The sequence below is a fragment of the Cavia porcellus genome, unplaced genomic scaffold (genome assembly GCF_034190915.1).
Source record: "Cavia porcellus strain 051 isolate PalLab524CR breed Dunkin Hartley unplaced genomic scaffold, mCavPor4.1 scaffold_4, whole genome shotgun sequence".
NCBI lineage: Eukaryota > Metazoa > Chordata > Mammalia > Rodentia > Caviidae > Cavia > Cavia porcellus.
In genome coordinates this window covers 41,621,989-41,637,061 of record NW_026947487.1, presented here as the reverse complement: position 1 = coordinate 41,637,061, position 15,073 = coordinate 41,621,989, and the positions used below count along the sequence as shown (strand labels likewise).

Below are 15,073 nucleotides of genomic sequence, written 5' to 3'. Positions count from 1 at the left end.
AAGAGAAGGCGTGTGCGGTGAAGAGAAAATCAGGTGCAAGATCATAATTGTCACTGGGTGTAGTGCACGCCTATAATCCCAGCACTTGGGAGGCTGAGACAGGAAGATTGCCATGAGTTCAAGACTAGTCTAAACTACCTAAAGACCCTATCTTTAAAAAAATGACAAGTGTACTCTTTCTATGGAGTCACACCGGACAAACAGCTCCTCAAGCAACTGGAAATTCCACAGCAACATAAAGTGTTTCCTCCCAAGAAATCTTAGAAATGCAGGGCCCACAGTTTTCAGTTTAATTCTCCTGCCAGTGCTTTCCCCAAATAAAAGCCAAGAAAGGTAATTTTGTCTACTTAAGGTATACTACACATCAACTTTTTATTTTCTTTTCATATTATTTAAAGTTCCTTTTTCTTAGATTTTCGTAAGTAGTTTAACTATGCTCTTCATTGTATTTTTCAAACTGTCTAGAACTTAAAGTCCATAACTATATTGCCTTTTTCTTAAAGACAGGCTCTCACCATGTGATTCAGGTGGCCTTGAATCTGTGTAGCCCAAGCTGACCTCAAGCTCACATTATCCTTCTGCCTCAATGCACTAGGATTACAGGCATGTACGTGCCTGACTACTACATTGTATTTAATAACTACAAAACAATGCGATTCTTTTCCTGACCATCTTTTTTTAATGTGCTAAGTTAAGTATAGAATAATTACAAGATATTCATTGAAGAATAAACTATCAAATGTTAGAATTCATACAGTTTTGAATAAAATAAGGCAGGACCGTAAAACAGCCACTGACCTAGTTATGTGTATATGCGTATAGTTTTAAAAAGTAACATACCAACATATTAATGCAGTTGTGGGTGACAGAATGTGTAGAAGCAAATAAAATGACATTGTTACGAGGGAAGCAGAGAATTTTATAGAGAGAAATCAAGAACATGACTGAACATTAACTATTAAAATGTTAAGGTTACATTACAACACATAAGGTTGTGGTTCATGGTAATACTGCAGATATCCTTGGGGTCTTTATGGAATTCTTAAGTGAACACAAGCTGCTGTAACAAATCGCATAACCAGCCTGGGTGAGTATCCCTGTAGGGAGGAGCTTCCCTGTGCACCATGCCTTCTGCCTTGGCTTCTATGCCCCTTACTTCCTGTCACTGTCTGTTCATCTGGAGCTTTTCCTTCCCTTTCAGGGGAGAGCCCGGTTGCCACATGTGGCTTTGGAACACTTAAAATGTTGCTAGTGTGAATTGAGATGTGCTGTAAGGTGTACAATACACATTGGGTTCTTTGAAGGCCCAGGACAATAAAAAGAATGTAAAAATATTCCATTACTAATTTTTTTATTGATTTCATGTCATTAGGGTATGAAAACTTGCTTTTATATTCTTTTTTTGTCATTTGTTTTGTTGTGTTTTTTGGGTTTTGGGGGGTTTGTTTTTGTTTTTGTTTTTGAGAAAGAAAGGGTCTTGCTGTGTAGTTCAGGCTGCCCCAGAACTCATTATGTAACCCAGACTGGCTTTGAACTTGCAGCAGTCCTGCCTCAGCCTCCAAGTGCTAGGATTACAGGTACATTCGTATAAGTGACTTCTAGAAATTTTTTCATTACGTAAGTGGTTTAATCACACCTGCCTTAGTGCTACCCAGCCTGTCTCTTGGTGGGAGTTGGTCATGTTTTCCAAGCAACCTGTAAGAGGAACTGAAAATTTTCATTTTTGTATGAACAGCAAACCTCAAAGAAATAGTGCTATTCAGAAAAGAGGGGGATGCATAAAGTTCAGTGTTCTGCCGAACGCCCTCCTCAGAAACAAGGTGAAGGAGTATGTTATTCTTGGCCAGCTTCTTCATCTCTGAAGATGTTAAGGGAAGGCAGAGAAATGCCAAGGACATGGCCTGGAAGATGGAGAAGAATATCCTTAATGGCACTGAAGGTAGACATGGAAGCATTTATGAATGTCACGCTCTGTCCAGCAACCCCATCTCAATGCTGCTGTCGCAGCCTTGCCGTCTGGCCCTAGGTATTTCTGTGTGAGGGCTGTTCTGTTCCTGTGGGGGAGCCCTACCACTGACCACTAGATGGCAGCAGTACCCCCACCACCCCTCTATCATGAAAACTGAACTCTTTACTCAAAATCTCCCTTGAACGGTATCTTGCCCCATTATGGACCACTAAGAAAGACTGTAGCATCAGAAACACATACACACACACACACACACACACACACACACACACAGTAGTACAAAAAAATGTTTTAATAGTTTGTGATGTAACTAGAAAGAAAATAATTTTCATAATGTTTATAGAAAATATCTGTGAACAAAACCCTATTTTTCATTTAGTGCAAATATATCACTGTATGGGGAGACCCACAGTGGAATTCACTGGAAATATTTGGTCAGTGTAGGTCCGTGGCTCACAACCAACAGCTTTCCCCTAAAGCAGTAGGACAAAAGCTGATTGAAAAAAACGTCACATAAAAAAGAGCTTCAGTATACTTTCTGTATTAAGGCTCTGTAAGTAGCAGACAAGCTGCCTTCATACTTGGTGAAGCGGGGTGCAGTGGTACATGCCTGTAATCCCAGCTACTTGGGCGGCTGACATAGGATTGCAAGTTCAAGGCCAGCCCAGGCAACTTAATGAGTCTGCAATCTAAAACTACAAAACTAAATATAAAAAGGGGCATGGCGGTAGCTCAGCATTCTCAGCCTGGGGGCAGTTCCAACTGCTGAAGTGCTTACCTGGGAAATGTGTGAAGACAGGGGCAGGAACATTTGGTGAAGCTTATGCTCCTCTCGTAGTCTTTTCTGGATCAGAAATGACACCTGCATTTTCCATTGCTCACACCAGAGGTACCAAGGTTATCTTTGCTGCCGCCTTCCTGACAGCTCACATCCAGCTCCTCAGCAAACCCTGTCAGTGGTGCCCCCAGGTGCCTCCGGCACCAGATCCTTATCAGCTTGCCCTGTAGTGTTTTCCTTTTAACAGTTACTTAATTTCCCAAACTCTTTAGGGAGACCAACTAGTTTAAAATGACTAAATATTGCTGATTGTGTTAATTTCTTCAGAGGAAGAAATTAAGACATATCCCTTGGCCCCCACAAATTAATATGTACAAGTTTTATTGTTAGTATGTGTGGAGCTGGATTCATAGGAAGTGATCTTCCACTTCTTGTGTTTCTTTAATGCACCTATAGAGTAGAGTAGTTTATCAGGCTCTTTTATGGAATGGAAGTGGGTGGGGTGGCACACTCCTTAATCCTAGCATTGGGGAGGCTGAGACAGTGGATCACCTGGACTACATAGTTTAAGGCTGGTCTAAACTACTTGGTGAGACTGACTCAAAGAAATAGACTTAAATCATTTTTGTCAAAGTATTATGCAGAATTGTTTGGTATGCTTTTTATGAACTGTCAGATTGCCTTTCAAAAATTGTATAATTTTTGATTGAGATATTGGTATTAAGAGTTATTTGTACAAGTTGTGACTTGTCATTTCACTTGATTCTTTTTTATTATTAAACTTCTGGCCCTTTAAGAATTTAGTAGGGTTAGGGTTTGGATTTTGTTTTGTTTTTTGCTTTGTGTTTGTTTGTTTGGGGGTTTTTTGAGTTTTTTTGTTTTTTTTGTTTTGGGTTTTGGTTTGGTTTGGTTTGGTTTTTTGCCTAGCAGAATCCTCAAGTATTTCCTTTTCATTTCTTGGAGCATGGCCTTTCACTAACAAAATTTATTTTAATGTTGTAGTGCAATAATCCCAAAACCAAAGAACCCAAGCTAGAAGCTGCTGCAAGGATTATTCCAGAATGGGTGGAATATGATACAGAGATACGACAATTACTAGATCGTCTTGAAAATAAGAAAAAAAGTAAAAGTAAGTCATTGTCCTTGCATATCTGAATCATGTGTTGCTTTAATGAGATTTAGACTCATGTTTTGAAGTTAACGAATTGTCAGAATTTTTGTAAATATGTGGCATGTGCACTGTGCTGTATATCCCCAGATGTTTTTATTTTGAGAAAGGGTCTTGCCTGGTCCCTGAATTACACAGGCTGGGCTCAACCTTGTAATCTCCCTGCCTCAGCCTCCCAGAGTACTGGGATTATAAGCACACATCATAGCCAGCTACACTGTTTGGTTTTTTATGGCTCCTATCCCAGTGGATCTTAGATAACAGTTGTCATTGTGGTTTTGATTTGCATTTTTCTGATGATCAGTGCTTATCTTAGTTACTTTTTACTCATTGCTGATACAAAATACCCAACACTCAAAATGAAGGATGGAAAGGTTTATTTCTTACAGTTCTTGGAGGTTTCAGTCCATACTCAGTTGGTCCAAGGCAGGGTGGTATAGCAAGGCCACAATTCATGGCAGCTGTAAACAGCAAGGCAGAAACCAGCAAGAGAGCGAGACACACACACCTTCTTCCCATCATTACATCATATCCTGGCTCCATCCCTAGGCAGGTGTAGCACTCATACCACCAATCGGATCACTGGACAACAAACCGACAATCACAAACACTAGATTTGGTAGAGTCCATAATTGCATGAAGCTTGGGGGCCACTGATATAAACCATGACATTCCACCCCTGGCCCCCAAAGACTCATGAACATCTTTTATACAAAAGACATTTAGTCCATATCTCCAAGATTTGCCAAAGTAGTAACAGGTCCAGCATTGCTGAAAAGTTCAAGTCTCAAGTCTCCTCTGAGATCTATGGCAAACTCTTAACTGCAAGCCCCTGTACAAATGAAGCAAGGTTAAACATTTCCAAAATGCAAAGGCATAAGATAAACATTACCATTCCAAAAGTTACAAAAGGGAATACAAAGCACTGGAACCAAAGCAAGTCCAACATCCCACAGGGTAAACATTAAGTCCTAGAATTCCATGATCAGCATATGAAGGAACCTGGTTACAAACTCCAAAAGACTTGGGTGATTCCACCCCCACCGCACTTCCAGGGATTTCAGCTCCTGCAGCTTCTCTCTTAAAGCCCCTCTGCTCAGTTTTTGCAACTTTTCTCAATCCACATTCCTGGTTTTTCCAAACTTCTGGGGTCTCCACTGCACCTTTGGCTTCATCCTTACATCGTTACATATTGCCCTCTCAGGGGCACACTGCTTGACCTTCCGGGCCTTTTGCAATCAAGGTAGAAGCCATCTTACCTTCAGAATTTGTGCATTTTCCTTGCACCTAAAATCAGCGCCATGTGGATGTCGCCAAGGTTTGCTGCCAGCTGGAGCAGTAGCCAGGCTTTTCTCTCTATGCTGCTGCCATTCTGGAATCTGGTGTGGCAGCTACCATTTTGGGATTTACTGTGGCTTCCGTTGCCACTCTGGAATATGGCACTCTGCAGCTTTCTCCTCTGAGCAAATTCTTTCACTTTAGCTGGTCCAAGGCAGTGAAAGGTGGAAACATGCTGCTTCCTGGATACTCCCTGGACTCCCTGACCATCTTTTTTATTTCTTTGTTCCTTCTCAGCAATTGAAGTCTCAGCTCTATCTTTACAGTCCATAGCTTTCTGGCCAAACTCACAACGTTTTAATCCTGCTGGGATCTTTGCTCTTGATTTACAACATAAGTCTGGCAAAAAGCCCCTAACAATAGCCATGTCACTGACTATATTTGACTGCCTTGAAATTTCCTTTGTCAGATTAATCAGTCCATCACCCTTAATCTCAGTCTCAGGCAACATCTCTTAACTTTTACAAACTCTGCCCACAAGCCATTTCCAAAGGTTCTTATAGCACATGGTCAGGTATAGTCACAACAATGACCCCTCTCCTCCAGTACCAAATTCTGTCTTGGTTACTTTTTACTCATTGCTGGGACAAAATACCTGATACCCAAATTTAGGGAAGGAAAAGTTTATTTCTTACAGTTCTTGGAGGTTTCAGTCCATACTCAGTTGGCTACATGGCATGGCAGGGCCACAGTTCATGGCAGTGCAAATAGCAAGGCGGAAACCAGTAAGAGAGAGAGACACACACACCTTCCCACCATTACATCACATCCTGGCCCCATCCCTAGGTGAGTGTAGCGCTCACAGCACCAATCTGAGCAGTAGACAACAAGCCAATCAAAGACACGAAATTTGGTAGAGTCAATAATTGCATGAGGCTTGGGAGCCACTGATATAAACCATGACAGTGGTATTGAACATCTTTCCATATACTTAGACCATTTGCATATCATGTTTGAAGAAAGAGTTGTTAAAGTCTTTTGCCTGTTTTTGATCCAGCTATTTGATTTTTTTGTTGTTGGGTTGCAAATATTCTTTATATATTCTAAGTATCCCTTATCTGAGTCTCCCATTTTGTAGGTTGTCTTTCCATTTTATAATTATGTTCTTTGATGTACTGAAGTTCAGGATCAATATAGTGTCCTCTGTTTTTGTTTTGCTTGCTTTTTCTTTGCATGTTTTCCTGTAGGAGTTTTACAGTTTAGGTCTTACGTTTAGATCTTTAACTCGTTTTGAATTAGTTTTTGTATGTGGAATAAGATAAAAGCCAAACTTCATTGTTTTTATGTGCAGACTCCAGTTTGCCCATCATCATTTGCTGAAGCAGCTGTCATTTCCTCATGAGACTTGACCATATATTTACAGGTTTATTTCTGGGCTCTGTTTCTTTTGTCTGTCTGTCTCTGTGCTAGTACCAAACTGTTGTGATTACTCTGCCTTTGTTCTGTGGAAATCAGGAAATGTGAGGCCTTCAACTGTGTTCTTTTTCAAAATTCTTTTCAGAGCCCCTTGAGATTTCATGTAAACCTTAGAACAAATTATTTCCTATTTCTACAGAAAATTGTCTTCAGAATTCTGATAGTGGTTACATTGAATCAGTAGATAACTTTGAGTAATAGAGACATTTTAACAATATTAAGTCCTTCATTCTGTGAGCACACTAATCTACATCTCCAATCCTTTTGTTATTTTTTTTTATGAGACAGCGTCTAACAAGCTGGGCTCAAACTTGCAGTCCTCTTGCCTCAGCCTCCCAAAGTGCTGTGATTCTAGTCTTGTGCCACCACATTCAGTTTATGTCTTTGCTTTTATTCGTGTCATCTTCTTTCAGCAATTATTTATAATTTTCATTGTACATGTATTTTGCCTTCTTAGATAACTACTACTGACTCTGTGATGCTGTAGTAAATGAAATTATTTTCTTAATTCTTTTATATATTTTTGGAGATTTTTTTTTATTTGTTTGTTTGTTTTGTTTGTTTGGTACATGACCTCGCATTTGCCAGGCAGGCGTTTATGCCACTGAGCTAAATCCCCAGCCCCTATATATGTTTTATATTTTCTTATTCTCTTATATATTTTTCCTTCCATCTGTGTTAGAAAAAAATTTTTATCTTCAAGTCTTCTATTAAATTTTAAAGAAAGGCTAATACTTAATTTCCAACAGATTTTTTTTTTATTTATTGGCTTCCTTTTTATTTCAGCTTTATTCTTGTTTTATGAATTCATTGAACTTTCAAATTCCTCTGGTTTTCTGAGATAGGGTCTCACTATGTATTTCAGGCTGGCCTCAAACTCATGGCAATCCACCTGCCTCAGCCTCCAGAGTGTGGGATTACAGGTGTGCCCAGCTGACTTTGAATACCTCTTGAAAATACTAATTAGAATTATTAAGTATTTCTTAGTTCTCTTGATTACCTTGTTTCCCCAGTGCTCCCTAGTATGAGCTATTTTGTGTGTTCATCTTTGTTCTTTCTCCTTTTGTTAACACATACCTGGAGGTTCTTGGCTGCTTGTATATATTTAAGAATGAAAGATTAAATTGACCAAAACAAGTAACTAGTATGAGTTTCCCCTGCTTTGGTGTAAATATGTATTTGTGTTCTTTTTTAATGTTTCTGATTTTACTTCATAAAATGGTATTTGTGGGCATATCTGGATCTAGAGATAACAGATAAATAAGATGTAGTCCTTGTCTCATAGACTCGTAAGAGCTCACATTGTAGGTGGGTAAAAAGACAAATAATTATTTACAGTGTAATGGACAACAAAATATACAAAGAGCTAGTCTCATGGCCATATAATGAAACATATAGGCACTGAACTAAACCAAAAGGTCAATACCTGTGTTTTTATATAGCCCATACCTTGGTGACATTTAAGCTAATTTTTATTTAAGATTTCAAGACTAAATAAATGTTCCTTCCCTACAGTTTTGGCACATGACGAGCTCTAGCACTGGTTTCTATAAAAAGGAAGATTAAAGTATGACAGCACAGCTGCCACCTGCTGGGGAAGTGTGGAACTACTGCGGGGACAAAGGACGTTTCATTGATCAGTGACATTCCTCAGTGTAAAGTGTCTTCGTTATTTAAAATATTTAATGTGCTTATGGTATGGAACGAATCTAAGTTCTGTAGGAAATGATTGTTGAGTACTTAAAACTGCACTGCTCTTCTTTTTGGTTGCTCTGATCACTGGGTTTTGACCAGTTAAAATCTGATGTGCCAGCTAACTTAGTGAAAGATGCCTGGCCAGCTGATCCTCATGGGTCTTTATGAAAGACCTCCTGCCTTTTTACCCCAGATTTACGTTGTATCCATGCTTCCTTATTCACAAAATGAATTCAAAATTAAGAGAAACTATTTTTTTCTTCTAAGAAAAAATACTTGTGGTTATCTCTGAAAGCTAAAAACAAGTCTATTTATATCATAGGTATTCTTTTTAAATGGAAGTAATGTTGTACTATAGTTGTTTATTTATCATAAACCATATGAGATTTTAATCCTGTACTGTATTTGTATTACTTTTAGTTTTCCTAATTTTATTTCATAAAATTATATTCATGAGCATATATATGTATTCTTTTTTAAAAGACTTACATAGAAACTAAATTAAGGATATGTCAGTTTTTCTCTATTGTGTTCTAATATAGTAAAGTAAATGCTTAGAACTATCCAGGATTCTAGAATCACAGGATCTTGGGACTAGAAGAAATCTGTGTCAATTTGAATCCCATCCTCAGAAGAGTCTGAAGCAAGCTTAGAAAATTACCCAGAGGATTCTGTTGTTGAGAAACATTCTGGCAGTACAGCACTCTCCTCACATAGCACCGTGAGTCATCTTGGAAGCCCATAGGGTAACAGGCACTTCCTACCTATAGACAGGTTGCTCTGTCCAGGGACAGCTCCGCGCAGCGCTCCATAGTGGGCTGAGAGCCCTCTGCTCAGAATCATTGAGCTCTTTAAAACTAGGCTAATCCTTCTACATTCAACAGCACATCCATGGAGTATTTGAAAATTACGTGAGAGTCATCATCCTTATCACAAAATACAGGAAGGAAAAATTTACTTTGGGTCCTGGTTTCAGAGGTTTCAGTGCATGGTCACATTTTGGCTGCACTGCTTTGGGCCTTGCCATGGCGTGTATCTAGCGGCCCCCCAGAGCCTCATACACTCATAGGTGAGGCTTTTTGGAGCTGGCTGGATCTAGGCAGTGATGGCAAACCTTTTAGAGACCAAGTGTCCAAACTATAGCTCCAAGCCCACTTATGTATTCCAACACACCAACACTGCAATTAGACCTGTATACTGAGGTTTTAGTTTAAAAGCAACTCATATAGTCACATCTTTTAAAAGAAAAACAATAACAGGACTTTCAGTGATACAAACAACTTCTTACTGAAAGATAAAAGTTTGTATTTGGCGTGCTTTTGCACAATTAATGTGATCTTTGCTGTTGTGTATGTGCTGATAATTTGTCAAACTTTGGCTCATTCTTCATTAGTTTGAGAGCAACACATGCAGCACCTGAGGGCATCTGTGACTCAGCTTCTTGTGTCAGATTTGATATAATGCAGAGCTGAAAGCAGCTGTTCACAAGCCTCAGATGTTCCAAACTTAGGTTTAAAAAAATCCCAGAGGCTTTCATTGATTTCAAATCATTTGGCAGAAGGGGCTGGGGATTTAGCTCAGCGGCATAAGTACCTGCCTTGCAAGCAGGCAGTCGAGAGTTCAATCCCCGGTACCGATAAAAAGGAAAAAGACACAAAAAAAAATCATTTGGCAGGGAATTCCACATGTTAAGGACTCAATTTCCAGAACTACCGACTGTGCCAGCCTTTGTCATCCTTTCACTCTTCTGTCTCTTCTCAAGTGTGGCACACAAGTCATAGAGTTTATTTTTCCAGGTAGAGCTTTCTTGAAATTCCAATACTTCCATTTCTAGAATTTCAAAATCTAACCAGTCAGTGTAAACAGGAAAGATCAAGTTTTTTTAAATGTGGTTTTACTTGGAAAAAATATAAGGTTTCTCTATCTTATAGAAGTATAAAAATCTGTTACTAAAATTCTCCTTTGCAGCTGCTACAATGCTAGAAAATTCCCTGAAGATATCCTGATGGCTTGTGGAATTATCTGCAAATGTTGTAGAAATTTTCCAAATACATTTTTAGATTTAGAAACCAGCTCAGCATGCCTGCTGTGGCACACATGAGTAGGTTCACCACCACTGACCTAGGGGTGGGATTAAAGGCGTCCGGTGTTAAATCAGTCCACTACTCAGTTTAGCATAGTTCCTGATATGCGGTATGTGTAATAGGGAGGTCCACCCTAGGTGTGGGTGGCCCCACCCAAAAGGCCCATAGCCTGGATGGGATAAAAGAGAAAGAGAAGCTTATTTGGCTATGTGCTGCTTTGCTGCCTCCTGCCTGCTTTTTTTTCCTCTGTCATGCCCCTCTGCCATGCCACCTGCCTCGGAGCCAACCACGTATAGACTGAAACCCCTACAACAGTGAGCCAGAATCAACGTTTTCTTCTTTAACTGGTGAGCGTCAGGAAAGCTAAGACAGGCCGACAGCAGCACCACACGTCGTGGCAGGAGCATGCGGCTGCTGGGAGGCAGAGAGAAAGAGGCTGAGCTCCCTTTCAAGGGCACACTCACAGTTAACTGACTTCCTCCACAGGCTCCGCTTCCTAAGGGTTCCACTGCTTTGGTAGAGCTACAGATTGGCAGTCAGGCCTTTCGGTATACAGCCTTTCAGAGACATTCAAGATCCAGACTCCAACACTGACTCTTTCCCCAGCATCTACACTCACTCCTAATGAGAACACTTACCTTTCCTCCCCAGTGCTTGGCACTCTGGTCTTACACACACACACACACGATGAAACCCCGGGTGGGCTCACTCTGGCAAAACTAGATTATTCCTGTGGGTTCAGAGGGTCTGATAGGTGCTGTCAGGGGCTGGAGCCAGAAAGAAGTTGGCCTGGCGTGGCCAATATGCCATGTCACCCTCCAGCTCATTCCTCTTTAGAGCCGGGTACCGTGCTGGAGCCAGAGAAGCCCGACTCAGGCCAGCAGCCCGGCTCAGACCAGGTGCTACAGGCAGCTCCCTAGAAGGCTACTGTGGCCCCTGGGACAGACACACCCCCACCCCACCCCTACCCCCACACTGACTTCGGTGCTGTGCCATCAACCTGGTTTTCCACATCTGTAAGAATCTTCTGGCCAGACAAATCAACTAAGCAGACACCTGAGTCCCTTCCCCTTACCCCTGTTACTAAAAACCACCATCTCTAAAAGTCCAGGTTCCGTATTTTATAGAGTATAAGCTAAAATTGCAGAACAGTGTAAACACACCCCACTTGTATCTTGTAGTTTGAAAGACTAAATGTACATCGTTTCTAGGTGAGTGATGATTTTTGAGGTACGATCACAATATACAATGATGTTTAAGTTTTTACAAATGCATTACAATAAATGACACATTGCCATTAACCCCCTCAAATACTCCTTCATTTTGAACACACTTAGCTCATGGTCCTCAGGACTTTCTGCAACAGCTCCGCAGTGTCTCTGAGAGGTGAGATCAAAAGTCCAGTGAACGCCGCTGCAGGCCAGCATCCAGCAGTCGGCCTCGTGCCGGCATCCACTTTACCTGATCTGTCAGCATGTGGCTCCAAGCTCCTCTGCAAACTCAAAATGACCACAGAAGGTAAATGTCTTGATAGACTCAGGACATTGAGGCAGCTGTATAAAGGAATAACTAAAGATAGAAAAGAGAGCTTCCAGAACTTCTTGAAAAAGTGACAAGAATGATGGGATGAATGTGTTCAAAGTGGGGAGTTGGAACCGTTGAGGCTGAGTATGTGCAGGGCTGTGGCGTGGCCCGGGGAATGGCTGAACTAAAAACAAGGAGACGCCTACAGGGGCCAAGATGGGCCACAGCTGAGGCCACCTGGAGACCTTCTGGATGGTTTTCCTTAATTAGCATTGTCTGTTGCTCTGCGAGGTCCTTGAGCCCCACCCCAGATCCCCGTTCAGGTTCCTGCCATTGCCCACTCACCTCCTTGCTTGTTCTGATTAAATCCAGGCTGCCTAGCGTCTGTCAGCCAGTCAGCCAGCGGGCTAGCAGGGTTACAAGCTCTGTGAGGAATTCACTCCTGCAGTAAAGACCATGTCGGTGTCTCATTCCTTTGAGCCTTCACCATGCACCCATTTGGGGGCTCGTGGCGGGGGGGGCCTAGGCACAGACCCCAGCAGTAGGGGAGGGGTACATTGAGGGGAATAAATGGCAATATGACTTTTACTATAATTTTTAAAAATTAAAACATTCACTTTTTTTAAATGCCTCATGACTTTATAAATACGGTATTTCTTTACAGGAACATTCTTTGATGAATATATTTTGAAATTATGTTACATTGAGCTCTTAGCCCCTACAACTGCTGTGCAATTCAAAACATTGACCTTCTTGGGGACACTTAATTGTACTATTATTGGTCAAGCTTGGGCACACAATAACTGTTGGAGAGAGCCATCCAGTTCTGTCACCTGGAGGAGTGCTGAACCAGCACACCCAAGTTCTGAGCTGGGGTATAGGCCTGGTATCTAAGATTTTCACAAAAGTCAGATTCTGGAAAAACAAACTATATTTTTTAGTTTGGTTTTGCTTTTAATTTTCATTAAGTAAAATGGTCACATTCACCATAGGGAACTTGTGCCTGTACATGATTTATCTTAGTTCCTCTTTTTTCTCCTCTGCCCTCCCCTCCCTTCAATCCTTATTTACAAGGCTTTGTTTCCACTTTATCCTTTTTTTCTTTTCCCTTTCTTCCTCCTCCTCTACCCCATTCACCTTTCCTTTTGAACAATTTCTTACTATTTCACAATATGTTATATATTTTGGTTCTTACTTATACTTTGTTTCTCACATCAGAGGAATACCAGTGTCTGATTTATTTCATTTAGAGTATGGTCTCAAGGTGTACCCATTCAGCTACAAATATCACAAGTTTAGCTTTCTTTAAGACTGAGTAGTAATCCACTGTATTAAAAAACCGTATCTTTTTTATCTGTTCCTCGGTTGATGGACATTTGGATTATTTCCAAGGTTTAGCTATTACCACTTGTGCTGCTGTGAACATGGGTACATGTATATCAATGTGGTATAATGCTTTTAATTCTTGGAAAATACCAAGAAGGGAAACAGTTAGGTCAAATAGAAACTCCAATTTTGTTTTTTGAGAAATCTCCACACAGATTTCTACCATGGTTACACCAGTCTACACTCCCACCAACAGTGGAGAAAGATTCCTTCCCCCCCACCAATCCTGCCAACGTTTGTTATTGGTGGGTTTATGACTGTTCTTTGTTGAGTAAGATGCAATCTCAGCATTGTTTTAATTTGCATCTCTAGAATGACCAGTGATGTTTTTTCTTATATTCATTTGCCATTTCAACTTTCTCTGAGAAGTATCTATTCATTTCACATAACCATTTTTGGATTGTATCCTTAAATTTGGGGGGGATATGATTTTTTTCAATTCTTTCATATGTTCTAGATTTTAGTCCTTTGTCTGAAGAAAACTAGCTAAGATTTTTTTCCCACTCTGTGAGTTGTCTTTTCTTTTCTTTTCTTTTCTTTTTTGGTCTTTTTCCTTTTTTATCGGTACCAGGGATCAAACTCACGACTGCCTGCTTACAAGGCAGGCGTTTATGCCGCTGAGCTAAATCCCCAGCCCCATGAGTTGTCTTTTCATTCTGTTGATTTTTTCTTGCTGTGCAAAAGCCTTTTAATGTGATCCTAGTTGTCCGTTCTTTGTAACATTTCCTGTGCAAGCAGGGTTTAGTTCATAAGTCTTTGCCTGCATTATGTCTTCAAGAGTTCAACCAATTTGTGCTTCCGGCAGATTGTGTTTTTTTAATATTTAGATCTTTGATACATTTGATTTTAGTTTAGTGTATGGTAAAAGATATACGTCTAATTTTAATCTTCAGCATGTGGAAAGCCAGCTTTTCCAACACTGTTTATTAAATAGGCTTTCTTCCAGTAAATGTGTTCGTGAGTGAGTGTGTTTGGAGTTATTTCTGTGTCTTCTAGTTTGTTCCATTGGTCTGCAGATCTTTTTTTCCTAGTACCATGCTGTTTTTATCACAGAAACTTTGTAGTATAATTTTAAGTCAGGGATTGTGATGCTGCCTGCCTTGCCTTTGTTGCCCAGAATTACTTTCGCTATTCTAGGTTTCTTCTGGTTCCAAATGAATTTCAGGATTATTTTCTGTAACTCTGTGAGGCATGCTAATGATATTTTGATTAGAATTGCATTAAACCTGTATAACAATTTTGGGAGTATGGCCATTTCACTGTGTGAATTCCTCCTCCCATGAGCAAAGGATATCTTTCCATTGTTGGATACTCTCTTTGATCTCTTTTTCAGAATACTATGGTTTCAATGCAGAGATCTGTTACTTCTTTTGTTGGATTGATTCCTAAGTATTTCACTTTTTGGTGCTTATGAAAGCTGTGGTTTTCCTAATTTCAGTGAATTAAACAAACTATATTTTTTACATAAGAAATTGTCTCTTCTTTCCCCTTTCATTAGAGAAAAGTATAATAGGCAGTTTATATATGCTAAGAAATAGGAGAGTTTGAGCTTTACCTATAGTAATATATGGAGTTCAGGAATGCAGCAGACCTAGACTGTGAACTAAAAACAGCCCAGAGTGTTCATCACACTCAGAACTTAGGTTCCAAAGACTGTGTATTCATTGTTTGGCTCCAGTTACCCACAAGTTCCTGCTGTGAGAGCAGTGAGTACT

At 40.2% G+C, this 15,073-nt stretch overlaps 1 protein-coding gene across 4 annotated transcripts in view; it reads left to right on the top strand.

The window, feature by feature from the left end:
- The window catches only part of Uggt2 (UDP-glucose glycoprotein glucosyltransferase 2), a 194,240-nt gene extending 179,410 nt beyond the window's left edge, over window positions 1-14,830 (top strand). For 3 of the 4 annotated variants that reach the window (XM_063246946.1, XM_063246947.1, XM_063246948.1), the window contains 2 exons: window positions 3,750-3,876; window positions 8,185-14,830. In XM_063246946.1, the coding sequence (XP_063103016.1) occupies window positions 3,750-3,876; window positions 8,185-8,207 (150 nt within the window). In that variant the 3' untranslated portion in view covers window positions 8,208-14,830. Of the gene's footprint in view, window positions 1-1,735; window positions 1,940-3,749; window positions 3,877-8,184 lie in introns of those variants that run through there. The other variant, XR_010046872.1, reaches the window with a different exon arrangement.
- Window positions 14,831-15,073: the final 243 nt, after the last annotated feature.